A 27,995-nucleotide genomic window follows, 5' to 3' on the forward strand; every position below is an offset into this window, starting at 1 on the left:
TCCCTTGTCATTCTTACATTAAGCCTGAGGTTAAGGGATTTGAGCATAAGACAGGAACACTGTCCAAGTCCAAGAACCTCAAATAGGCAAATCCTTGAGTTTGCCGTCTCTCTCCTGAAAATGGAGCAAGGACACTGAAATCTTCAGTAGCACATTTTCTTTCAAGAATTAATGTTGTTGCATGCTGCACCTAATTGCGTTATTATTTTCACTTGAAGTTTTAGGACTAAAGACAATGAAGACATTTAGCAGGTATCTGGCAGTAAGGTTGTGTGTGCTGAAATTCAAATGCTGTCATTGATTATGTTTAACCAAGTTGACTTTGAATATTTTCCAGGGCTATCAGATATTTCAGACCACAGATGATCATCTCACCGACAAACTCATCAGAGGTAGGTTTGGAAATGAGGGTGTGTTTAAAAGGAAGCAGGATGTGGCACACTACATAAAAGCCATCTGGAATTGAGAGCCCTTTGGTTGCTTACTGTGTGGCTGCTACATGTTAAAACTGATGTAAGGAGTTTCTGTCAAATGAGCTTCTTCAGCCAGATGTTTTCAAAGGCCACTGTAAAACAATATGTGAAACTATAGAGCCTGAATTTGGAGGGGAGGGACAATGCATCTCTATTCTGTTTCCATCTTCTCTTGATTATGCAAGCCTGCTTGCATGAGATACAGACTTAGGAGATAGTAGGGCATAAATCAATCATTCATTTATCAAAAAATACCAAAGAGCCGCAGAATGCAACAATGAAACATGTATGAATGAGGCAATGAGGCAAGGGATCATCTGTTACCTAGAGAAGTGCTTTCATTGCACTCTTCCCTACACTGAGAGATTGCACAGCTTTTTTTTTTTTTTGCGTTCTCTGTGTGACTGTGACATTTCACCACTGACTGCTGTTATTTTTCCACCTCTGTTATTCTTCCAGAATGTAACAGTCTTTGTCTCCTCTAGGAGCCCTCCCCATACCAGCCCTAGATAGAATGCCGCTGTGGTTCCCATGGCTGTGGATACACTGAAATACTTGTATTTCCACCAGATTGAACATCTCTCCAGAGTGAAACCTTTGCTGCACTTGTGTCTGTGTTGTGAGTATAAATCCAACCCCGATGGTGCTGCAAGCACCACCAAATGTGTGAGAAAGGACTGAAGGATTGAATGTATACCTCTGAAACTCCTAATCAATTCAGTGTATACCTCTGAAATTCCTAATCAACACTGTGAGCAATGTGATTGACTGTGACTTGAGGAAGACTGGTCCCATTTTCTGAACATGGTCTCTGCTGCACAGCCTTATTGGGACTCCTGCAGATATGTAACACACCAGGTTTTTTTTGTTCTGACTCCATATTTATCTTACAACTGTTTAAACTGATAACTCATTTGAGACTTTTTTTTCTACTACCTTTACTCTAAAATTGAATTAAAGAAATAACACAATCCTGCTGAATCATTGTACAATTATTGTTGTGAGACATCAGATTGCTTTGGAAAGTAACATAATCATACTGAATTTTAGTTTCATAGTGTAGCAATGTATTGAGGTTGGGGAAATTAGTTCACCTCTCTTTCTTCAAGTACTAAAAATAATTAAAATCCCCTTCTTTGTAGGAACACACAAGAGAGTCGGTGACACGATACCTCCACCTTTGAGATGAGAAGACTGTCAAGAAACCCTAATTCCACAACTGCTCTTCCTCAGCAAACTCCAAATGAATATGATGGTGATGATGCAGACAGGAGAGGAGAATGAGGATAGTAACAGGACAGGGAAGCAGTTCTCCAGGTGGCGCCTTTCCTTTGGTAGAGGCTGAAGTGGGGAACCCACAGTAAGACACAGGAAGCTACATCTTTCTTCAGTCCTTGGCCTTTCGTGTGAGCCTCCCCTTGACCCAGCTTCCTCCTTCTCCCTGACTGCTCAGACCAATATGGTCCATATAGTTCACAGATGAGAATTCAGAACTCCTTTTGTTCAGCTAATCAGTGGCAGAACATGAAGGAATAAATCCAGTGCTACACTGTCCTAGTGCAGTGTATGTACTTTCCCCCCTTCTCTACAAGTACCGCTCACCTTTTAGGGAAAAAAATCGTGTTTCAGGTGTCCAAAACTTCCACCTGTCCTGTGTTCAAATGTGATCTATACAATGTAGAAAATGAATAATAATGTTAACACAATGGGGACACTTAAACACAAGAACCCAATGATGGTACTTACATTTCATGTTCTTAAAAAGTCAGCCTGTAGCTACCAATGTAAGATGAGTGGCCAAGAGACTTGAATAGAATTTTTTTAATTTTAATTGTGCCCTTGTGTTTAATCCATTTACATGAAATAGTTTCCTGTGCCCAAGATGGTAGATAAGTACCTCAGTAATGAATAGTGATTTTCTTTTTCATTAATTGAATTTTTTGTTTATTTTACATACCGACCAGTTTCTGCTCCTTCCCCTCCTCCTATTCCCTCCCCCTGCCTTCCTTCTACCCCTGCCCATCCACTTCTCCTCAATCTCCATTTCAATAGAATTTATTAAAGCAGAAAACTCATAAAGCACTAGACTTTACCTCAGTAATGTTTTCTTTTTAAAATATGTTGCTTAAGTGTCACTACCTATTATATTTTCTTTCTTAACATTGCTCTGTAGGGAAATAAGTAATGACTCCTTTCGCAAGTGGCAGTTTGATTTGATCACTAAATTGATTACAGTATAAAATGTGGAAACCTTGACCACTTTTAAGCATTATGGCAAAACAAAAGAACACAGTTTCATCCTAGGAGGCTAGAAAGGTAAGATAAACAGAGGGTTGAAACTGCCCAGAAAGGCAGTGATTTAATTGGAGATGGAAAATTACACCAGAGTCAAAGAACTTATTTTCCTTGGCCTGACCCAGAGTCAAGAAGTGAGTGTATTGCTGTTTCTTTTCCTTCTCCTGGTGTATGTGACAACTCTGCTGGGGAACCTTCTCATCATGGTCACCGTGACCTGCGAGCCTCGCCTTCACACCCCCATGTATTTCTTGCTCAGGAATTTGTCCATTGCTGACATCTGCTTTTCCTCCATCACTGCACCCAAGGTTCTGCTGGACCTTCTCTCACACAGAAAGACCATCTCTTTCAATGGCTGTCTCACTCAGATGTTTTTCTTCCACCTTATTGGAGGGGTGGATGTGTTTTCTCTCTCAGTGATGGCTCTAGATCGATATGTGGCCATCTCTAAGCCCCTGCACTATGTGACCATCATGAGCAGAGGCCGTTGCATTGGGTTAATAGTGGCCTCCTGGGCGGGAGGCTTTGTCCACTCCATCGTGCAGATTTCTCTCTTGCTGACACTTCCGTTTTGTGGACCCAATGTTCTTGACACTTTCTACTGTGATGTCCCCCAGGTCATCAAACTTGCCTGCACAGACATCTTTGTCCTGGAGATGTTGATGATTTCCAATAATGGCTTGGTTGCTACTCTGTGGTTTATGTTGTTATTGGTGTCATACACAGTCATTCTGATGATGCTTAGGTCTCAGTCAGGAGAGGGCAGGAGGAAAGCCATTTCCACATGCACCTCCCACATCACTGTGGTCACCCTGCACTTTGTGCCCTGCATCTATGTCTATGCCCGGCCATTCACTGCCCTCCCCACAGATAAAGCCATCTCTGTCACCTTCACAGTCATCTCCCCTCTGCTCAACCCCTTGATCTACACTCTGAGGAACCAGGAGATGAAGTCGGCCATGAGGAGACTCAGGAAAAGATTTAGGCCTTCTGGTAGAGAAGAGCAATAGCTCCTCCTTATAACCATGTTTGGAAACATTTGTATGTGAAATAAGATTTATTCTTTATACTGGTCATTTCCCTTCTCACAGTGGTCTAACACAGCCTCAAATTAATAGTTCTAATTCTCCTGTATACTTTCAGTTTGTCAAATATTATCTCATAGAATCACCATGCAAATTTCAATGTAATTTGTGAAATATGAAGAAAGAGATACATGGAAAAGATTATTGCACACTGTAATCATACTAAGGTTTTGCTTTGGTTTTTGTTTTGTTTTCTGAGACAAATTTCATTCTGCAGGCCTGTCTACTGTAGATAGAAATAACTGAGTCAGAAAGTGCTATGATTCCACACTCATGGCCCAGGTTCCATGTGTCTAAATCAACAATTAGAATTAAAAAAAAAAACACTGTTAGAATCTATCCACACAATAGTATAATTACAGTGCAGTCAAGTAGTATTTGTAGAAACATTTCAAGTTCCAATCAGCCTATCTTGTCCATACATGTGATATGCCCTGGATGCCTGACTCAGTATAATCATATACAGAAGAGCAAACTGTACTTCCTCCTTCCTCTGTATCATTGTACCTGAGAAGACTGGGGTAAAGGATTCAGCAAAGGATCCAAAACATCTAATATCAAATATTGCTACAATAGTTCAGGAAAGAATAAATTTTACTATAAAAGACTCTAAGTACTAGAATAATGAATTAGATAACATAAATATAAATGTTTAAAGAAAAATTTAAAAGAATCTTCTGTAGAAAGCTGTTCTGGTTACTTTTTATCAGCTTGGCCCAAGCTAGGGTCATCTGGAAAGAGGAAATCTTGATTGAGAAAAATGTTCTCATAAAACTGGCCTCTAAGCAAGTCTGTGGGACATACTCTTACTGATTGATGTGGGAGGGTCCAGACCACTGTGGCCTTGCCACATCTGAGAAGATGGTCCAGAGTTGTTTAAAAAGACAAACTGAGGGAACTATGAAGAATAGTCCAGTAACCAGAAACCCTCCAAATGGTCTCTGTTTCAGTTCTGTTTCTCCGGGTTCCCACCTTGAGTTCCTGTCCTAACTTTCCTCAATGATGGACTTTGATTAAGAAATGGAAGCCAAATAAACCCTTTCCTCCCCAAGTTGCTTCTGGTCAGAGTGTGTTTTTTTTTTTGAAGACTTTTTATTATTATTTTTATTTTATTAGTTCAAATTAGGAACAAGCTTGCTTCAGATGTCAATCCCTTCTCCCTCTCCCTCCCCTCCCCCCAACATCCCACCTGCCCCTAGCCATCCCCCCTCCACTCCCCAGGCAGGGTAAGGCCCTCAAAAGGGGCTCCCCAAAGTCTACCACATCATCCTGGGCCAGGCCTAGGCCCTTCCCCATGTGTCCAGGTCAAGAGAGCATCCCTTCATATGGGATGGGCTCTCAAAATCCCTTCTTTTTTTTAAGACCTTACATATTTAATACAGTGCATTACCCCTGTACAAATGGAAAAAAATTAAGTTCAACATTTCTAGAACAATATGGCTGTTAATTTTTGTACAATGCCAACTCAACAAGGTAAACTGGGATACTTTTTTCCAAAGTTGACAGCACAGCTAAAGTTTCCAAAAATTTAAATTATATATATATATATATATATATATATATATATATATATAGAGAGAGAGAGAGAGAGAGAGAGAGAGAGAGAGAGCAATAATGGCAGTATGTTATGCACCAATAGCAGCAACAGCTTTTCCAGGTTCTGCAGTCATTTAAACAAAATTGTAGAGACATCCAGCACTCTCCATTAAAAAAAAAGTAAAAAATAAAATCACAGAAAAACAGCACAGTTCTGTTACTCTTGTGGTACCTGGCACCATTTTTTTTAATTAGCTTCTCAATCAACATCTGGAAGGAAACCATTCTGAGCAACATCATTAAAAACAGCTCTGATAAAGCACGGTCACTACTATGTATCATAAAGCAGGTCCACATATGAGTGAGTACATATCATGTTTGTCTTTTTGTGATTGGGTTACCTCACTCAGAATGGTTTCTTCGAGTTCCATCCATTTTCCTGCAAATTTCAAGATTCCATTGTTTTTTTTCTGCTGAGTAGTACTCCATTGTGTAAATGTACCACATTTTCTCTATCCATTCTTCAGTTGAGGGGCATCTAGGCTGCTTCCAGTTTCTGGCTATTACAAATAGTGCTGCTATGAACATGGTTGAACAGATGTCCTTGTTATATGAATGTGCTTCTTTTGGGTATATGCCTAGGAGTGGAATTGCTGGATCTTGTGGTAGACTGATTCCCATTTTCTTGAGGAGTCGCCATACTGATTTCCAAAGTGGCTATACAAGTTGGCACTCCCACCAGCAGTGGAGAAGTGTTCCTCTTTCTCCACATCCTCTCCAGCATAAACTGTCATTGGTATTTTTGATTTTAGCCATTCTGACAGGAGTAAGATGGTATCTCAGAGTTGTTTTGATTTGCATTTCCCTGATGGCTAAGGATGTTGAACACTTTCTCATCTGTCTTTCAGCCATTTTAGATTCCTCTATTGAGAATTGTCTATTTAGTTCTGTACCCCATTTTTTAATTGGATTGTTTGGTGTTTTCGAGAATAGCTTCCTGAGTTCTTTGTATATTTTGGAGATCAGCCCTCTGTCAGATGTGGGGTTGGTGAATATCTTTTCCCAGTCAGAGTGTTTTCATCCCAGCAACAGAAAGCAAACTGGGACAAATGTGAACCAGTATAACCTGAAAGCAGAGGTAGACAAAAAAGAACAAAATGGAACATCTAGAAATGAAAACTATAATGAACTGAAGGCTGAACAGGGATAGAATAATACACAAAAAGGTGGTTAATGAACATGGAGAAGAAAGTAATGCTGAGCATAACAAGAGTTTCTGCAGAACATGATAAGGATGAAGAAATGCTGTTTTAGGAGATAATAGCTTAGAACTTTTCACAACTGATGAATTATACAAATGCAAAACATATGAAAACAGAATCCAGAAATGAGATGGTCTCTGTGAGGATTCAATTGCACAGTTAAGCAGGCAAAAGAAAAATTAAGAAACTTGAAAGCAAGTCCATTGAAATTATATGGTCTGGATTTGATAGGCACACCCACATTTAATCTCTGAAGATCCCAACCATGCAGACACCACAATGATCTTACATTATTACCTTAGTTGATTAGATGAAAGATGTACAGGCATCTTTTCAACTGGCCCAGACCTAGTGAGAGGGAATGCCACAGGACCACTCAGACATAGATGCAGCATCACCTCTACTCTATTGCACAAACTTGAGAAAGTGGCTAAAGCTCATTGAGGAGATGGGCATGATTACAAAGTGGAATGATATTAACACTATAAAGAATCAAATATGCATGAGTATAAAATTCACAGGTTCAATGAAGTAAAGTACTAAACCAGAAGTGAAGGCCTGTGTAAAATCATCCTAGAGACATAGCTGGTGATTGGGCTTTCAGAGCTTTGCTTCAGTCAACAATTATTTAGTACTTGCTGTATACCATGATAATAAATCAATCAATACTTTGAGAGAAAACATAAATTGTATAATCTGAGAAACAAAGAGATAAGCAAAAAAGAAATGAAGAGAGTCATAGACACTTGTGAGATACCATGAAGCAAAACAACCTATGCACGGCAAGAGTCCTAGGATAAAAGTAACAGGAGAAAGGAAAAGGGAATATTTAAATAAGTAATGGACTGAAACTCCCAACTTTTCTTATACATCTATAATATATATATATATATTATATATATACCAACTTTTGTATTATATATATATTTATACACACACTGCATACACACACACACACACACACACACACACACACACACACACATATATATATATATCATGGATAGCAACAAACATGGCATATCAAGTTGCAGTGAGACTAAGCACCTCCCCATGTTAAGGCTGGGCAAGGCAATCCAGTATGAGGGGTAGGGTCCCCAAAGCCAGTAAAAGAGTCTGAGACAGCCCTTTCCTCCACTTTTGGGAGTGCCACGAGAGAATCAAGCTACACAACTGTAACATATAAGCAGAGTGCCTAGGTCTGTCCCATGCAGGCAACCTGGTTTTCAGTTCAGTTTCTGTGAGCCCCCATGAACCCAGGTTAGTTGATTCTGAGAGTTTTCTTGTGGTATACTTGACCCCTCTGGCTCCTACAATCCTTTCTTCTCCTCTTCTTCGGGATCCTCTAAACTCCACATAATGTTTGGCTGTGGGCATCTGCATCTGTTGCCATCAGTTGCTGGATGACTCCTCTCTGATGACAACTGGGCTATGCACCAATCTGGTCACAGGAGATTGCCAGTTCAGGCTACATATCTGCTATTGCTAGGGGTCGAAGCCGAGTCTTCCTTATACATTCCTGGGAGACTTCCTTGCACCAGGTTTTTACCTGACCCCAAAATGCCCTTTCCAGGTGGCAGGAAATAATCAAACTGAGGGCTGAAATTAATAACATAGAAACAAAGGGATAAAGACTTTCTAATAAAATTCTGGTTGTTTGAGAAGTACAAAAACATTCAATACTTTGAAATTTATAAAGCAGAAAGGCTTTTGTAAAGCAAAGGAAATGGCCAACTGAGTGAAGAGGCTGCAAACATGATGGCAAAGAAACATTACTAGCCATAATCTGTCAACGCATTAATATATCCAGAATGCACAAAGAAATAAAAAAACTAAACACCAAGAAAATATGTGGGCCAGGTATGTTGGCACATGCTTTTAATCCCAAATATCGGAGGCAGTGGCAAGTGGAGGCAGTGACAAGTGGAGGCAGTGACAAGTGGAGGCAGTGACAAGTGGATCTCTGTGAATTCAAGGATAGCCTGCTCTACATAGTTCCAGAACAGCCAGGGCTACATGGAGAGATCTGTCTCAAAAAAAATAGAAAGATAGAGAAAGAAATAAACTAAACAAATACCCCCATAAATAATACAAATGACAAGTAAATACTTTAAATAAAAACTGTTCAATATCCCTAACCATCAGGAAACTGTGAATCAAAACTATTTTGAGAGCCCTTCTCACCCAGTAAGAGCAGCCTTCATTAAGAAATTAAGTGACCACCTGGGCAGCCAGGTGAGCTGGCCCTGAGGGTATGAGTTCAGAAGAGCTGGCCCCATCCATTGTCAGCTGTGTGGTGGCAAGGGCATGGGAGATATGTCCCCCCTCTGCCCCTCACTGCTGGAGAGCTGGCCCTGAAAGTGGGAGAGCTGGCCCTACCCTTCACTTGGGCAAAGCAGGAGAGCTGGTCCTGGTAGAGTGGGTACAGGAAACAGTCATGCTGACCAACTCAGCTACCATCTACCCCATCTAAGAACTGCTGGAGCATGTGAGAGGGGCAGTCCTGTAGAACCAAAGCTGCAGGATCTCCATGACACAGGGCAACAATAGGATATCTGAGAGGAGTCCCAGAGAGGATCCAGTATTAATATGGTAGCAGAAGCCAGAGGCCTTGAACCACACCTTTGCAAGTAAAGCTATCTGGGCAAACGAATATAGTGGATGATACACTGTGATGCACTGCAGGTTCCACGTTGAGATTCTGTTTGTCTTCTTTTTGTGGGGGCAGGGTGAGAGGGTGGGGGGAAGATTTAGAGGGATGGGGAGATGAGTGAGAGAGGGTACATGATGTAAATTCACAAAGAATCGATAAAAGTCAAAAAATAAAAGAAATCAAGGAGTCTAAACTAGTACCATCCCTCTGGAAATCAGTGTGGCAAGTCATCAAACAGCTAAACATAGATCTTCCATATGACCAGTTGTACCACTCTGAGACATATACTCTGTACCTTACAATAGAGACACCTACACATCCATGTTCATTGCTGCCCTCTAGCTAGGAAATGGACTCAATCTAGATGCCCACTAAACTATGAGTGGATAATAAAAACGCAGTACCTTTACACAGTGAAGTTTCATTCAACCATGAAGAAATAATGAAATGTGCAGGGAAATGGAGGGAACTGGAAAACATTATGCTGAGTGAGATAGCCCAGGCCGAGAAAGGCAGGGATCACATGAAAGAGAGTAAGAACTCTCTTCATATGTGTATTTTAATTTATCTTTGGGTTTAACTTCAAATGTTTCTGCAGACCACAAAAGATCTGCTTTGAGGAAATGAAAAGAAAGATGCTAAAGAGAGATAGGCAGTAGAGATGAAAGCAGAAGGGGGAATCCTTGGCCAATAAGGATTAAATGAGGAAGAGGATGAGGGAGATGAAGGAAAAGGTGAGGTGAATAGTAACCAAAACTAAGTATACAAGAGGATATATAGAAACCTACAAGTCTATAGCCTAATTTTAAAACACATTCTAAGTTTGAACAGAGGGACACTACACAAGTAAATACTGCCAATTCCAGAAGCGATGGGTGACTAAATGAACATCCCAGTACCAGCTGCAGAGTATCTCCCTCTGAGTTAGGTTAGGATGGCTTCAGAGGCTCCCAAAACAACACAGGACAACACCATTGCCCTTGTTTGCCCACAACTACATGGTAAGATCCTATTGCTGCAAACAGCATGCACCAAGATTGTAGAACATAATGAAGTCAAGCTGGAACTGAACTGTAAGATCATTCCCTGATGCCTACTGCACATAATACAAGAAAGTGCTGTGGAAGCTTCTGGGGGAAAAGTTATTAATAATCTTCTACAACTTTGAAGCCTGTGACCTAAAATACTAACCTGCCAGTCAAGATGTGTCCACTGATACAATAGTGGCATGACTATTGTGGAGGTAACTGACCACTCTTGGCTTGAACAGGGAGGGATTCCCTCATGATATTGTAAACATGGTCAAAACCCAAGCTTGGTCCATCATAGGCCCTGGGAGTGGAAATTGCTGCTAACATTTCACTAATTTGACATGTTGTTAAAATTCCCTTCTAAATATTTTTGTGTATATCCTTAGACAGACGCTACTCTAACCATAATCAAAGAGGCATCTCCTTATAGTGAATAAGAGTGAATTCAGAGATTTACTAACTTCTCAAGGTGCTGAAAATAAGTGGAAGTTGAGGTGTTAGCCCTAAATAAGCCATTTATACCACCCTTTAAGGTTAAGGGAGCATCACAGAAGAGGGAAGTAGCAGAAAGAAACTAAAAGCCAATGGTGGGAAGAAAGGCTGCAACAGGTTACCTTCTAGACAATTTCAATCACAAGCTGGAAGCAACTGCTGTCACTTGCACTGGTCTGGAACAGGACTGGACTTGTCAACAATCAGTCATAAACTGGGGTGGATGAGGTGGGAATCATAGGACATTAACCCTCCCTGGCAAACTATTGGCTCTTATGGATGGTAGAAGGAGAGGAAGTCACTGTCTTTGTGTGCACCCTAGTGAGTTCATCAGGCTCTAATAGATAATTGACACCCGTGATCATGCAGATGACCCTGGTTGAACTCAGTAGGTCACAAAACAAAAAGACACAAATGAAGGAAATGGACTTTACAGTGGCTTTGACTGGGGTGGGAAGGAGATAAGAAGGAATGGATGATTACAATTATAATATTATGTGTATTATTAAATTGTCAAATGATATTCTTAATTAATAAAAAAAGAAAGCCAGACACACTGATGCACATCTTTAATTATAGTGCCTCTCCTCTGGAAGGAGAGGCACTCAGATATTTGTGAGTTCCAGGTCAGCTTAATTACATAGCACATTCCATAGCAGCCAGGGATACATAACCAGACCCTGTCTCAAGCAAATAAATTAAAATAAAATTTAAATTTAAAAAGACAATGTGATGGGACTGGAGAGACAGTTCAGCAGTTATATTCTTAAACACTGAGCCATCTCTCTATCCCCAGAAATTATTTTATTTGTTTGTTTGTTTATTTTATATGAGGGTTTGCCTGCCTGTTATGTCTGTGCACTCTCTGCATGTGTAGAGGCAAGAAGAGGGCATTGGATCCCCAGAGGCTGGCTATGAGCCTCCATGTGAGTTCCAGGAATCAAATGCAGGTCCTGGAAGAACAACCAATGCTCTTGTTTGCTGAGCCATCAATTTTACATTTTCTGCCTGTTCCTTGCTGTCATGACTTCCCCAGAATGGACTGTACCCTGCAGGTCTAAGCCCAAACAAATCCTCCCTTCTTAAGTTGTTTCTGTCAGGGATTTTGATACAACAATAATACAATTAACTAGACAGCTTCCATACTTTATGAGAATAGTAATTACCCAAAATATACTTTCTTGCAAGGTCACATTTATCTCTACCCTATATTGGTCCTTTTCTTCTTTTTGTGTCTGCTGTTTTTCATTTAAGTTGCTACCTGATAACAGAGACAGGAAAAGTAGGACTAAGGATTCACTTACCCTTGGATCACTGTGGGAAAGCAGGCTTCACAGCCTTTGAAAGAACAACCAAAGATTCACATCTCAGCTGTGTTCCAGGGCATCTTAGCACTCAATTCTGTGGAGCAGTACATTAACACAAAGCAAGTGCTATTGTGTGGACAGTTGCTGTCTGTGTTGCCACTTACATACTTAGCTTTGTCTATCTCTCTCCTAAGTAGATGGTTTTACATGGTATAATGATGGGAAAGGGTAGACAGGTGTGTCTTTCAGTGAAATCGAGAAGAGGTGGACACCCTGGCTCAAGAGCCTTTTGTTCTATGCTTGATGAGGAAACTAAGTGACATGAAACTGCTTGAGATCCAGTTCTGTTTTTTTAACTTCTTGACTTTTATCCATGAAAGAAATATGGGCACTTTGGGGCTGGAGAGATTGCTCAGTGTTAAGAGTACTAGATGCTCTTCCAGAAGACCCAATTTCAATCCCCAGCACCCAGATGGTAGCTCATGTAACTCATCTGTAACTCCAGTTCTAGGGGGTCTGGCACCCTCACACAGATGTACATGCAAGCAAAACACCAATGCATTTAAAAATAATTTTAAAAGGAAATATGGACATTCAAATATACAAAAATTCATACTTCTAAAGACACAAAGAGTGAGCCTGGAAATGTTCTAAAACACAAACTGGAATGTTTTAACAAAGAGCTGCTTAAGCTTTAGAATAAGGGCATTCAATTTCTGTCTTAGTAGCCTGAATAAAAACATTGCTTTTTTCCATAATAGTCTCTGTTTACACGTGGGTGTTTACACATGGGTGACAACAATTTAATAATCCCCACTGAAACTACACCAGCAGCGGTGGAACTGGCCAGCTGATTTCCACTACCTTGCCCAACTGTATATTTAGCTCTCATAATGAGCCTGAGACTAAGGGACCATGACATGACACAGGAGCCCAGGGCAAAATTTTAAAGATAGAAATCCAAGAGATTTCTTGTATTGCCTCTAAAGCATTTGGACACCAGCCAGCATATGTCAATATGTGTGAATATGTGTATCTGCATGCTTTGATAACATTTTAATGACTCCCATTGAAATAGCATGATCAAAGCTACAGTCAATTACTCCTGCTTCCCTGTCCAGTGACATTCCCTTTGCCAGGTTTACATTAAACCTGAGGCTGAGGGATTCAAGTATAAGACAGGAGCACAGCAGAAGAACCTTAAAGATGTAACTCCCTGAGTTTGCTGTCAAGGCAAATGGATCAAGGACACTAAGATAGTCAATCAATCAAAAACACATCTTTTAAAGACTAATGTCAACAATTGTTGTACCCTGGACCCAATATATCATTTTATCTTTAGTTTTAAGGTAAAGGAAGTAGGTAAAGATACTCGGCTGCTAGTTAAGATTGTGTGCATATTGAAATAGAGATGCTGTAGTTGATTGTGTTTAACTAATTTAAATATTTTCCAGGGATACTAACTATTTCAGACCAAAGACAATCTTCTCGATGACAAGCAACAAAGGTAGGTGTCAAGTACTGGAAGGGGACTTTGTGTTAAGAATTCAGATGGTAGCCTGGGTCTGAGACAAGTCATTAGGCAAGTGTTGAGAGCTTTTCAATTGTTTAGTGTGTGGCTGCCACATGTTAAAATCAATGCCAAAAGAGCTTTCTGATAAATGCAGTTCTTCAGATTTTTTTTTAGATGACCTCATAATACAACATGTAAAGATACATGTGTTGAACTGGAGGGAAGAGAGAACAATGTTTCTCCAGTGTGTTTCTGTATCCTCCTGCTTATAAACTCTTCCTTTCACAAAATACAAACTCAGTAAGTAGTATGCTTAGATCAACCATTCATTGAGGTGACAACACCTGAGAACCATGGACTTCAATCATGAAACAATTACTGCTGGTGTAAGGAGGCAAGGAATGATGTTATTAACAAAAGTCCGCTTTCACTCCACACTCACCCCTACCTCACTAGTCCACTGAAATGCATTTCTCTGTGCTCTCTGTGTGGCTGTCATTTCACCAGGTATTGGTATTATTTCTCTGCTTCTATTATTGGAATGCATCCAGACAGTGACAAATTTTTGTCTCCACTGTTAAAATTTAAAGCTTCCTGTAACAGCCCAAAATAAAGCCCTACTGTGCTTTCTCTGGCACTGGGACATCATTGGTTGGTCCCTATGGCTGTTGATACACTGAAGTATTCGTATTTCCATCAGACTGAACATTGCTCCAGAATAAGCCCTTGGCTGCGCTTGTGTGCAATATAGCTATCATAAGTACAGTCCCAACTGTCCTGAAAGGACTCAAAAACTGTATGAGAAAAGACTAAAGGACGTATTGATTAAATGTGTATTTTTGAAATTCTTAATAAACTCAGTGTCAGGAACACAATCAAAACTAATTCGGGGGAGTCTGGCTCTATTTTTTGAACATGAGCTTTTGGTGCACAGTTTTAGGGGTGCTGCAGATGTGTGAGTAAGTGGAGTTGTCTATGATGTAGCCAAGTTTATCTGGAAACTTTGTGACTTTTCAATTAAATAGCCAGTCAGGAAGTGTTTTTCTAATGTCTTCACACTAAAATTGAGATGGAGAAATCTTCTTCATCAGCTTGCTGAGTGCCTAAAGAGTGATTGTTCCAATGGCTCTGGAGCTAGATGTAACTACATTTAAAACTGAATCCCAACATACAAGTGTTGCATTTTGGTGAAAGTGTAGTCTCTTTTCATCTCTTCGTCATCTACAGGGACTAAGTAAACACTGCTTCATCAAGAATGCATAAAAGAACCAACCATTCACCTGAAAACTTAGGCTTGAGACAAATAGACCTTCCGGGTCATCATGAGTCTCCTACTGCTTTTTCCCAAAACCTACAAATGGACCTGCTGATGATGCCAACTGGAGAGAGGGAGCAGAAACAGAAAAGGGAAGAGTCGATTTCTAGTTGATTCCTATGTTTTTGACAGAGGCTAAAATTGGGAACCTGTATTCAGACCCAGGAAGTTTTATCTTTTTCAGTCCTATAGTATGTCACATGAGTCTCCCCCTACTACCTCCTACACAAACACAGATTCGCACACACACCACAAGCACACACACCACAGACACACACATATACACCATACACACATGCACATACACCACAAATACACACTCACACCACAAACACACACACAAACCACAGACACATACACATGCACCACACACATGCATACACACAGTTTCCTCCTCTTCCCTATTTGCTCAAACTGATACTGTTGACAGCTCACAGTTCACAGTCCCATCATTCATTTGGTTAATGACAAAATGAGAAGGGGGGGTGAAACTACTCCTTCAGCCCTCTCACAGTAGAGGGCTCAGCACTCCCTGTCACTAAGCACATAAACCCTGCCTTTAGCAAAAAACTAAATGATCTTTCAGGAGAATTGCAGACTTCCTATATGTTCATATCCAGTAGTCTCCCTGTACGATGTAGAATACAGCGGCTTAATAATAATAATAACAAATTAGGTAAGGATAACTTGAAAGTGGTCCTTCCACTTTTTCTTAGGGAAACCAGAATCTTTGACCCTCAAGTAACAAAACTGACAAAGAGAATTACTAAGATCTCATTAAAGCAAAAAAAAAAAAAAATGAGGGGAGAAAGGGTTTAAACCATTGGAAGTTTGATGCCAAAAGCATCAAAATGAACCATGGTTAATTTTTCTAACTATTCTAAGTGTCACAACTTAATAGGTTTGCTTTTTCAATGTTGCTCTCTAGAGAAAAAATACTAAATGATTTCTATGGGTTAGTTTAATTATCAAATTAACTGCAATATTTAGAATGTGGACAACAATCTATTTCAGGTGCTATAGCCACGAAGAAACGCTTCTGATTGTATCCTAGGAGCTTAGGAAGACAAGATAAATAGCCTTAGGCTTAAAAAAAGAAAAAAAGAAAGAAAAAGGGTAATTCAATGGAGATGGAAAACTATACCAGAGTCAAAGAACTTATTTTCCTTGGCCTGACCCAGAGTCAAGAAGTGAGTGTATTACTGTTTCTTTTCTTTCTCCTGGTGTATGTGACAACTCTGCTGGGGAACCTTCTCATCATGGTCACCGTGACCTTCGAGCCTCGCCTTCACACCCCCATGTATTTCTTGCTCAGGAATTTGTCCATTGCCGACATCTGCTTTTCCTCCATCACTGCACCCAAGGTTCTGCTGGACCTTCTCTCACACAGAAAGACCATCTCTTTCAATGGCTGTCTCACTCAGATGTTTTTCTTCCACCTTATTGGAGGGGTGGATGTGTTTTCTCTCTCAGTGATGGCTCTAGATCGATATGTGGCCATCTCTAAGCCCCTGCACTATGTGACCATCATGAGCAGAGGCCGTTGCATTGGGTTAATAGTGGCCTCCTGGGCGGGAGGCTTTGTCCACTCCATCGTGCAGATTTCTCTCTTGCTGACACTTCCGTTTTGTGGACCCAATGTTCTTGACACTTTCTACTGTGATGTCCCCCAGGTCATCAAACTTGCCTGCACAGACATCTTTGTCCTGGAGATGTTGATGATTTCCAATAATGGGATGCTCACCACACTGTGGTTTTTCTTGCTCCTGGTGTCCTACATGGTCATATTACTATTGCTGAGGTCTCAGTCAGGAGAGGGCAGGAAGAAAGCCTTCTCCACCTGCACCTCCCACATCACCGTAATAACTCTGCACTTCGTGCCCTGCATCTACGTCTATGCCCGGCCATTCACTGCCCTCCCCACAGATAAAGCCATCTCTGTCACCTTCACAGTCATCTCCCCTCTGCTCAACCCCTTGATCTACACTCTGAGGAACCAGGAGATGAAGTCGGCCATGAGGAGACTCAGGAAAAGACTTGGCCCTTCTGATGGAATAGAGAAGTAACATCTGCCTGTTGCCACTTTAAATGTTTCTAGCATAAATAAACTCTATTTTCTATGTTGCCTTCTCATTTCTCTTATTCTGATATATTAAGACACCAGAAAAAAATTGTCAAGTTGATAGGTCTAGTTCTCCTTTACATTTTTGGTGTTTGGAATCATGCCTAAACCACTGAGGCTGTAAGTAAATCTTGCTGAAATCTGTAGTATTGAAGGATATAAACAAATGTTGAGTATGATTCCAAAGTCTAGTAAAGTCTTTAGCATTCATTTCTTTTCTTTTGTTTTATTTTTTGACATAGGAACTCATTCTGTTGACCAGGCTAGACTGATACTCACTATGTAACCCAGGGTATCTTCAAAACATCAACCTTCTTGTACTTGCTACCAAGTGCTAATGCTGTAGGTGTGTGCCAAAACATAAATATAGTTTCAATTACTTAACTCCAACTTTGTTTTTGTGTGCCAATGGGGCTTTATTTATAGACACTAAAATCTGAATTTCATAGAACTTTCATGTATCAATTTTAGTTTTTAAACAGAAATTTCTTTAGGGAAACCAAAATAACTAGAATTGATTAATCAAGGTGTGCTGCAATTTTACCTACCTGAGGATCGTTGTGCATCTATCTTTATGATGTTACAATCAAAAGAGAGACTCAAAAACTTTGTTAGAACTCAGTTGCAGCCCAAAGCAAAATTAAGGCTTCTCAAAACTCATTTCTTCCAAGCTCTAATCATCCTATTTTATAACAATGTGCAGACAGATATCTACAGAGTATTCCAATTAAACATCAAAGAATATACATTCTACTCTGCCAAAGAATGTACATACTATACTGCAAGTCATGGAAGCTTTCCCAAAATATACCACATCCTGAGACATGAAAAAATCTTACAAATTGAGAGAAATTTGTAAAATACATGAAATAACATGTATCTTATCTGACCACAATACCATAAAATTTAAAATCAACAGCAAATAAATCTCTAGTAAATTTAAAAACTCATGGAGATCAAACAACACATTTCTGAATGACAAATGGGCCAAACACAAAGATATTAAAATTTTCCTGGAAATGAAAGAAAATGAAAACACAATGCAACAAAATCTCTGGGACACATTAAAAACAGTTCTATGAGGGAATGTGTAGCTCTAAACATTTACATTTAAAAATCAGAAAGGGCGTAAATAAATGACTTCATGGTGAAACTCAAGAATTTGGAAAAATAACAATCCAAACCCAAATCCAGAAGATTGTAAGAGATAATAAAAAACAATCAAAGCAGGAATTAATGAATTGGAAACAAAGAAAACAATACAAAGAATCAATAAATCTAAGAGCTGATTCTTCGAGAGATAAACAAGCTCAAGCAACCTTTGACCCAAGTACCCAAAAGAAAGAGAGGACTCAAATTAACAGGGAAACATTAAATGAACAGGGAAACATTACAAGAGACACCAAAGAAATTCAGAATATTATAGAGATATACTATGCTCCATTAAGTAGAAAATCTAAACAAAATGGATAAATTTCAAGATTCATACAAACTATCAAAGTTAAACCAAGAAGAGATCAACAACCTAAACAGACCCATAACAAATGAGGAGATTGAAAACCTAATAAAAGCTTCCCAACTGAATAAAATTCCAGACCCAGGTGGATTCACAGCAGAATTATACTGAACTTTCAAAAAAGATCTGCAACTAATATTTCTTATTCAAAATAATCTCAAGCCGGGCGTTGGTGGTGCACGCCTTTAATCCCAGCACTTGGGAGGCAGAGGCAGGCGGATCTCTGTGAGTTCGAGACCAGCCTGGTCTACAAGAGCTAGTTCCAGGATAGCCTCCAAAGCCACAGAGAAACCCTGTCTTGAAAAATAATAATAATAATAATAATAATAATAATAATCTCATTTTAATGAATGGTTATTTAAAATTTGAATATCTATAACTTCTATAACCCCAGTTCCAAGAGATTTTACTCTTCCTCTGTCCTCCATACACACCAAACATGGAGGAAAAATACATAAAACAAAAATAGATGAATCTTTTTCTAAAAAGAATAACAGGTTTAAAATACCAATACCTACTTTTTCAATATACAAAGATTATGGAAGGAATATATTTTAAATACCAAAATATAAAATTTGAAATAATTAAACATTACTAATTAATTTGAAAATAAAACATATAAATGATTTTCTTTAAAAAGTCAGTGTAGTATTATTTTCGGATGCTGAGAGAAATGATTTTCAGCTCATGAGTCTGAGTGGGCAGAACTATGTTTTGGGAAGGAAAAATGTTTGATGAGGTGGCAGTAGACTGCTCTCCTTTAAGACTCATGACCCCCATGCACAAAACTTAAGTGCAAATGGATCAAAGATCTCAGCATAAATCCAGCCACACTGAATCTTCTAAAAGAGAAAGTGGGAATTACCCTTGAACAAATTGGCACAGGAGACCGCTTTCTGAACATTACACCAGTAGCATAGACATTGAGGCCTGCAATTAATAAATGGGACCTCCTGAAACTGAGAAGCTTCTGCAAGGCAAAGGAAACAGTCAGTAGGACAAAACGACCACCCACAGAATGGGAAAAGATCTTCACCGATCCCACATCTGACAGAGGACTGATTTCCAAAATATATAAGGAGCTCAAGAAGCTAGCCACCAAAACACCAAACAATGAAATTAAAAAGTGGGGTGCAGAAATAGAGAATTCTCAACAGAGGAATCTGAAATGGCTGAAAGACACTTAAGAAAGTGCTCAAAATCATTGGCCATCAGAGAACTGCAACTCAAAACAACTCTGAGATACCACCTCACACCTGTCAGAATGGCTAAAATCAAAAATACCAATGACAATCTATGCTGGAGAGGATGTGGAGAAAAAGGAACACTCCTCCATTGCTGGTGGGAGTGCAAACTTGTAAGACCACTCTGGAAATCAGTATGGCGGTATAGTAGGAAATTACCAATATGGAGTCAGGTAGAAATATAAGGGTATTTAATAGGGAAAAGCCTTACTTACAGAGCGAACCAGCCAGCCGGTGGTAGTCTGTACAGCAAGCAGCAAAAAGAAGCCGAAACCGAAAATGCAGACCCCCTACTCACTCTGACCACACCCTCACAAGCCCTCAGGTACTCCTGTAGCCAGCCCCTAAGAAGGCGTGGCTACAGCTTCCCCTACATGGCGGTTGCTCAGAAAAATGGGAATCAGTCTACCTCAAGATCCAGCCATTCCTCTTTTGGGTATATACCCAAAAAGTGTATGTTCATACAAGGACATATGTTCAACCATGTTCATAGCAGCATTGGTTGTAATAGCCAGAACCTGGAAGCAACCTAGATGCCCCTCAACTGAAGAATGGATAGAGAAAATGTGGTACATTTACACAATAGAGTACTACTCAGCAGAAAAAAGTAATGGAATCTTGAAATTCGCAGGCAAATGGGTGGAACCAGAAGAAACCATCCTGAGTGAGGTAACCCAGTCACAAAAAGACAAACATGGTATGTACTCACTCATATATGAATTTTAGACATAGAGCAAAGGATTACCAGCCTATAATCCTCTTCACCAAAGAAACTAGGAAACATGAAGGACTCTAAGGGATAAATGGTCCCCAGGAATGGAAGTGGCATGAACTCCTGAACTAATTGGGAGCATGAGGGTAGGGGGGAGGGAGCTGCTACAATAAGGGCAAGAGAAGAGGAGTAGATGAGAGGAAATGGAGGAGCAGAAATATTGAGTTTGGGGAAGGATAGAGGAGAAAGAGCAGGATGAGAGATACCATATCACAGGGAGCCACTATAGGTCCGAGAAGAGATCTGGAACCAGGGAGATCTCCAGAGACCTACAAGGATGACACGATCTGACAATCCAGGCAATGGTGGAGAGGATAATCTAAAAGCCCTTCCCCTAAAATGAGATTGATGACTTCTCTTTATGCCATGCTAGAGCCCTCATCCAGTGGCTGATGGAAGCAGAGACAGACATCCACAGATATACACTGAGCTGAAATGTGGAATTTAGTTGAAGAGAGGGAGGAATGAAGAGTGAAGGGGTCTGTACCAGGTTGGAGAAACCCACAGGAACAGGTGACCTGAACAAGGGAGAGCACATCGACCCCAGATGCTGTCTGGGAGGCCAGTACAAGACTGATCCAGACCCCTGAACATGGATGTCAATAAGGAGGCCTCTGCACTCCAGGGAGCCTCTGGTGGTGGATTAGTATTTTTCCCTGGTGTAAGAAGGGAATTTAAGAGTCCATCCCACGTGAAGGGTTACACTCTGGCCCTGAACACATGGGGAAGGGCCCAGGACCAGCACAGGAAGACTTGGTGGACTTTGCAGAGCCCCCACTGAGGGTCCTACCCTGCCTGGGGAGTGGTGGGTGGATGGGGTGGGGGTAGGCTGAGGGTAGGGAAGGAGGGATGGGGGGAGGGGAGGGAGAGGGAGAAGGGACTTACATGTGAAACAAGCTTGTTCCCTAACTAGAACTAATAAATAAATTTAAAAAAAAAAAAAAGACTCATGACCTTACTAGTACCGAGAATTGGAGTAAGCTCCTGTGTCAGGCATGATTTCCCTCCTATTGAGCAAGCCTTAAGTCCAATTAGACAGCTGTTGATACTGCCAAGATATCAATGCCACCATTGCGCTCTTAGTACTGTCTTATCATTCTTGTCACTGTTTTGTATCACAGTCTACCAATAGCTAGGTAGGACTACTGATTCACAATTCCCACACCAAAGGCTCAGGGAACATCTCAGAAGAAGAGGTGGAAAGATTGGAAGAGCCAGAAGACTAGGAAATCTGCTGTGAGACGGTGTCTCCTAGAAATGACCGGGAAGCTGCACCCATGATACCTCAACAGTGTGACTGACTAAAACAGACCCGAACAAGTCCAACACCAATAGACATGCTAATGTGAAAACAGGGAATTTCATAGGGTTCCACCAATGCCAATTACTCAACCCTGAAATCACATACACATGAGTAACTCTTAACTTGCTGAACAAGTTGTATTTAAATATCTATTCATATATATGTGTCAATAATAATTAATAAAAAAGAGGGCATGAATCTGAGAAGGAATGGCAGAAGGAACACGGGAAGGGCTAAAGGAAGGAAAGGGAAGAAGGAAATAATGTAAAAAATGCTGTAAAATGTAAATTGAATTCAGTGTGTTATCCGAAAGAAAAAAAAAAAAGAGGCTGTGGAATCGAGAAAGAGCAATGTATTCGGGGCAAATCCTGGGAAAGTTGGACTGAGGGGATCAGGGATGAATATGATCAACATGCTCTGTATACATGTATGGAATTTTTATAGATTTTTTAATTGTATATTTTAGAAAACACAAAGTGCAATGCACTACAAAGTATAAATGGAGGACAAAATAGTATGTTTCAAGATAACAAGAATCAAGAAAATGGTTTCCCATTAACTCTTGAGTAATGAGGAGAAGAGTTGGCTTTCATTAAAGAAATGCTGTAATTCTCCTACCTGTTTTTCAGGAAGGGAGTTGAAGAATAAATATGTTGATTCTATTGCTCCTGCTCTATTTTGGAGTGGGTGGTATTTTAGGTTTTTGTTTGTTTGTTGGCAGGGTCTCTATGTAGCGATGGCTGTTCTGGAACTCATTATATAGACCAGGCTAGCCTTGAGCTCACAGAGATCTGCCTGGTTCTACTTCCCAAGTGCTGTGATTGAAGGTGAGTGTCTCTGTGCTCTGCCATTGATTTTGTTTTAAGAGGTAGCAGTGGAGGAGACATTTATAGGTAAATTTGATCCCTTCACGTCTTCTTCTATATAACAATGGAACATAGGCTGTTCACCATCTCAACTGTGGTACTGGTTTCACAAGTGTCTAAATATTTCCACACTTATCAATTCTATACAATAAAAATGTACTTTTTCTTTATATGGTAATAGGACCCTAAACATGAGTAAAATAGATCTGTGGTTCTCAACCTGTGGGTCATGACCCCTTTGGGGGTCACAAATCAGATATCCTGCATGTCAGATATTTGCATTATGATTTATAACTAGCAAAGTTACAAATATGAAGTAGCAATGAAATAATTTTATGATTGGGAGTCATTGCATGAGGAAATGTATTAAAAGGTAGCAGCATTGGGAAGGTTGAGAACTACCTGCTGATGAAAATTTGCATATAGTAAGAAGTGAACAAATAATATTTTTAACTTCATGTAAGCTCTATATTCAAGTCTTGCAGGGGAGTTATCTCAGGATAAAGAGAGGAGGATACACTAGAAATGTTCTTGAGCTTGGAATAGCCTTCTTTTTCTCATTTTGTTTTGTTGTTGTTGTTGTTGCTGCTGCTGTTGTTGTTGTTGTTTTTACTTTTTGAGACAAGGTGTCATGTGAGCCAAGCTGGCCTCATACTCATTAGGTAGTCCAGTATGATGACCTTAAACCTCTGACCCCTCCTGCCTCCCAAATGCTGGGATTACAGGTGTACGCCACCACACCTAGTCTACATACCACTACATTCAGTTTATGGAGTGCTGGGCACTGAACCCAGGTCCTCATGTAAGCAAGGTAGGACTCTATCAACACAGCTACACCTACAGTCCCTGTTACAGTTACTTACTTTTCAGATCTAGAACTAAATTGTGTTCATAAAAGAAACTCAGGGGCTAAGGTTTAGCTCAGTCATACAGCACTTGCCCAGCATGGGTGAAGCTCTCAGTTTTACCACCGGCACCAACCAATAAATAATAATAAACTGTACAATTCAATCTCTATAGAGCATTTTCTCAATGGCAGGCGTATGGCCCAACCTTGCCCCCTTCTGCTGTCTGAACACTCTCTGTGAGCAGATCACATCAGTCCTCTTCTCTAACACCCAAGTGTCTCTTCCTGTACTCGAAGAGGAAAAACCTTGCACGAAAAGACCATTTGATGGCTCTAAGGAAAATGGCCCCCCATAGGCTCATATGCTGGAATGCTTGGTCCCCCAGTTGGTGAAAGGATTTTGGGAGAGATTAGGAGCTGTGACCTAGTGGAGGAGGAGTGTCACTAGATGTGGGCTTTGCAGCTGGTTTCAAATGCCCCCGGCCATTCCCAGTAAGCTTTCTGCCTCATGCTTGTGGATCAAGATGTGCACCCTTAGCTGCTGCTCTCACGCTATGTCTGCCCGCCTGCTGCCTCCCGCCATGATGACCATGGACTCTAGCCCTCTGAAACTGGAAGTCACCAGATAAACTCTTCTGAGGGTTGCCGTGGTCATAGTGTCATATCATGGCAATACAAAAGCAACTTAATACAATTCACATGGCTGTGCCTTCTTGCCTCCATACAGTCTTTCCATGTGTTCTTCCCACACAAACACCACCTCAGTCAGAGTGGCCACATTCCTACCAAGTTTCACCATTCTTTTACTACACTTTGGGACAATAGCTTACTACTAAGTTACCTTCTATTCTTACTCTGGTCTATTCTTCTTTATAATGCTTTTTATCTTCTGAAATAGCCCAGAATCGTTTTTATCTTAGCAGATACTTGTATCTTCACACTGGAATGTCAGTGACATGAAGTCAAGGCTATCTGACTCACTGTCTCATGTCTGGCATCTAGAGGTGTATAATAAATAGTCGTCAATGGCGTTTTGCTTTTTAGTGAAAACTAGATTTTACACATTCTGCATGGTTTTGCTGCCATGACTTTTTTCACCATGGTGGATCCTCTCCTCAAAGTGTGAGACAATGAAACCCTTTCTTCTTTAAGCTGTTTGTTTCAGGTGTTTTGGTGTAGCAACAGGACAAGCAAGTTGAGAGTTTCTATATTTTGTGAAATTATTACTTAACGTTTGGACTGTTTTTGAGTTATCTCTACCCTGTATTTTTCCTGTTCCTCTTTTTTAATCTATTTCTTTTTCCATTTGAATGTAGTATATGACTAATGCTCTATTTTCATTTCCATTGCTATGATTAGCCTGACAAACTTAGAAGAAACAGGGTTTATTTCAGCATAAAATTCCAGGTTACAGTTCATAATTTTGAGGAAGTTGAACAAGGAACGTCAAACAGCTTGTCATATCACTTCCACATCTAAGAGCAGAGAGAAATGAATACATGCCTGCTCACTTGCTTGCTTACCTGTGCTCACCTCAAATTCCCCCACTCTTATGTAAGTCAGGACTCCCTGACTAGTGCATGGTACCACCTACAGTGGTCTTCCCACATTAATTAATAAAACAGTCGCCCACAGACATACCCACAGGCCAACCCAATATAGCCAACCCTTCATTGAGACCATTTTCCTAGGTGATCTAGATTGTGCCAATTGACAATTAAAACTAACACACTTTACCATTTGTCAGTTTGACACACAAACACATCACTTTTGCACAACAACCTTTAACTGCTTGTCCCCACAGTCTCAGAAGTTTTTTTTTTTTTTTCATAATGCAAAATATAGTCCAACCATAAAAAGCCAAATTTTCTCTAAAATTCCAAGTTGCTTAACTGTGGCCTCCTATAAAACTTTTAAAAATTATATAATTCTAACATATGATGGCACAGAGTAATATTCTTATTTCAAAAGGGAAGAATTGGGGCATCACAAGGAACAATAAGAGCAAAACAAAGTCAACTCTAGCAGGGCAAATACCAAGTCCTATAGCTCAGTGCCCAGCATCTGAGGCTTGTTTCCTGGGCTCCAAGCAGCTTGTATTATTCCAGTAAAGTATGGGACATTTCATGTCACTGGTCTTCTTCAATACCAGCCTGATTAACACACAGGTTCTTAGCCAAAGTATCATGTGAACAGCCCTTGTCTCTGTTCCTGATAGACTCTCCATTGCTTTCTAAAAGCCCATGAACCAGGAATGAACTGTCCACATTTATCTCATGATTCTTATATTTCAAGATCCTACTAAAATGGCCCATTAAGCATGGTTTCCAATATTCACTGGGTTTTCCACCACATACCAAATACTTCCACATTCTTCTCAGAAAAAAAAAATAGTTCAAGCGGGAACTGGGGAGATGGATCAATTATTAAGAGCACATGCTGCTCTTGCAGATGAGCTGGGTTTGATTCCCAGCATGGCACAGCGAAATCTGACAGGAACGGCCAAAGTCATAAAGCCAACACAGTTGCTTGACAAAGATCCAGCAAAGCTGAGCAATATGATGGCTGCTGTGCCACTTTTGGTTTTGATCTCTGCATGTTGCATGCTTGTGGGGCTTTTGATATTTGTATAACTTTTGGGATATTGGATTGGTGGGAAATTTCTTATGAATCATTTATGCCTTCTCCTAGAAATACTGCTTCTAGGCTTCCCCAGGAAAGTCCTGAGCATACTACCCAACTCATTTGAGGGAGATATCCTTATCTACTTGAAGGTCTTCCTTACCCCTTTATTATTATTCTGCACAGCAGTAGAGTTAGTAACAGTAGAGTTAGTTGAACAATTGTATCAACTTATCTGTATCAGAATATAAACTTAGGTCTACCTGACTCTCCCCAAATGATAGATTTAAATGGGAAAAATGGGTGAGAAATGGTTGACAGGTGTATCCTTATAAGCACGATGTATAACAACTTGAATAGACATACATAAAAGTTCAAGAACCAGAACTATTTTCTGCTTGTTAAGGAAATAAAGATCTCTGAGACTGTTTAGGGCTCAATTTTCTTTTCTCATATCCGGACAGCCTCATTCATGATATCCATCACAACATATATACATACATATACATGCGTACATGTAGATTCAGACATGTATATTCAAATATACAATTTTATGTATTTGAAATAATGAAATAAGACCCTGGAATGTTTTTAGTCACACAACCTGACATGTTTCAATAAGAGCCAATTAAGCTAAGAATAAGGGGGGTTGATATCTCAATTGGATACAGACCAAAATGTTGCTTTTTTTCGTATAAGTTTTCTGTGTGTTTACATGTATGCATTACTTTAGCAAATTTTAATAATGCCCACTGAAACTCCATCACCACCAGGGGAAGTAGCCAGTTGATTTCCACATTCTTGCCCAACAGTAATCCTCTGCCTAGCTCTTATAATAAGACTGGGACTAAGGGACCAGGACACTACACAGAGGCCCAGTGCAAAAAAATTAAAAGGTAAAAATCAAATATTCTTTTATTGCCTCTAAAGAATTCTGAACACCAGACAAAATATACCAATGTGCTCACATGATTGTTTGATAACACTTTAATGAATCCCATTAAAACAACATCACCAAAACTACCATCAGTCTGATGCTGTTACTTGGCTGTCAAGTAATATCCCCTTTGCCATTCTTACATTAGGTCTGTAGCTGAGGGATTTGAACATAAGACAGGGACACATTGGCAGAACCTTAAAGATGTTCCTTGTGTTTGCCCTTTCTCTCCTGAAAATGGAGAAAGACACTAAAACACCCAATCACCCAAAGATCTTTTCCTTCAGAAGTACATTTTTAAATAATTAACCATATCAATTGTTTTGCACTGTACCTAATATAAAATTTCTCAGTGAAATTTTAAGAGCAAAGGAAATTGATAAAGACATGAAATTTCTAGCTAGGTTTAAGGTCATACATATTAAAATTGAGATACCATTGCTGTGTTTTAATACTCGGATTTTGAGTGTTTTCTAGAGATAGTAAATACTTCAGACCAAAAATGATCATTTCACTGACAAAACAAAGATGACTGTTAAGTACTGAAAGGGAGAGGTATTAAGAAGAAAGCAGAACTATAATGCACTAAGTATAAGGAGTCTTTTTTTTTTTTTTTGGAGTCTTTCTGTATTTGTTGAAAGCCTTTGAGTTGCATAGCTCTGTGGCTGACACGTTAAAATCAATGTAAAAAGAGTTTCTTCCAAATGATATTCTTCAAATGCTCTTGTGATACAAGAGGAGAAACTACATCGATTGAGTCTGTGCAGCGGGGAGAAAACAATATGTCTTCCATTCTATTAGAGT

The 27,995-nt window shown here is 39.9% G+C and overlaps 2 protein-coding genes across 2 annotated transcripts; both read left to right on the forward strand.

The window, feature by feature from the left end:
• The first annotated feature begins 2,842 nt into the window (after positions 1-2,842).
• Positions 2,843-3,778, forward strand: LOC100760236 (olfactory receptor 4D10-like). Its single transcript, XM_027406813.1, has one exon. The coding sequence runs from the start codon at positions 2,843-2,845 to the stop codon at positions 3,776-3,778; it is 936 nt and encodes a 311-aa protein (XP_027262614.1).
• A 12,308-nt stretch (positions 3,779-16,086) lies between these two features.
• On the forward strand, positions 16,087-17,028 carry LOC100760529 (olfactory receptor 4D10). Its single transcript, XM_027406814.1, has one exon. The coding sequence runs from the start codon at positions 16,087-16,089 to the stop codon at positions 17,026-17,028; it is 942 nt and encodes a 313-aa protein (XP_027262615.1).
• Positions 17,029-27,995: the final 10,967 nt, after the last annotated feature.

This window comes from Cricetulus griseus, chromosome 3, assembly GCF_003668045.3.
Source record: "Cricetulus griseus strain 17A/GY chromosome 3, alternate assembly CriGri-PICRH-1.0, whole genome shotgun sequence".
Lineage (NCBI taxonomy): Eukaryota > Metazoa > Chordata > Mammalia > Rodentia > Cricetidae > Cricetulus > Cricetulus griseus.

Coding starts and splice junctions, on each gene's coding strand:
- LOC100760529 (XM_027406814.1), top strand. CDS start 16,087: ATGGAGATGGAAAACTATACCAGAGTCAAAGAACTTATTTTCCTTGGC.
- LOC100760236 (XM_027406813.1), top strand. CDS start 2,843: ATGGAAAATTACACCAGAGTCAAAGAACTTATTTTCCTTGGCCTGACC.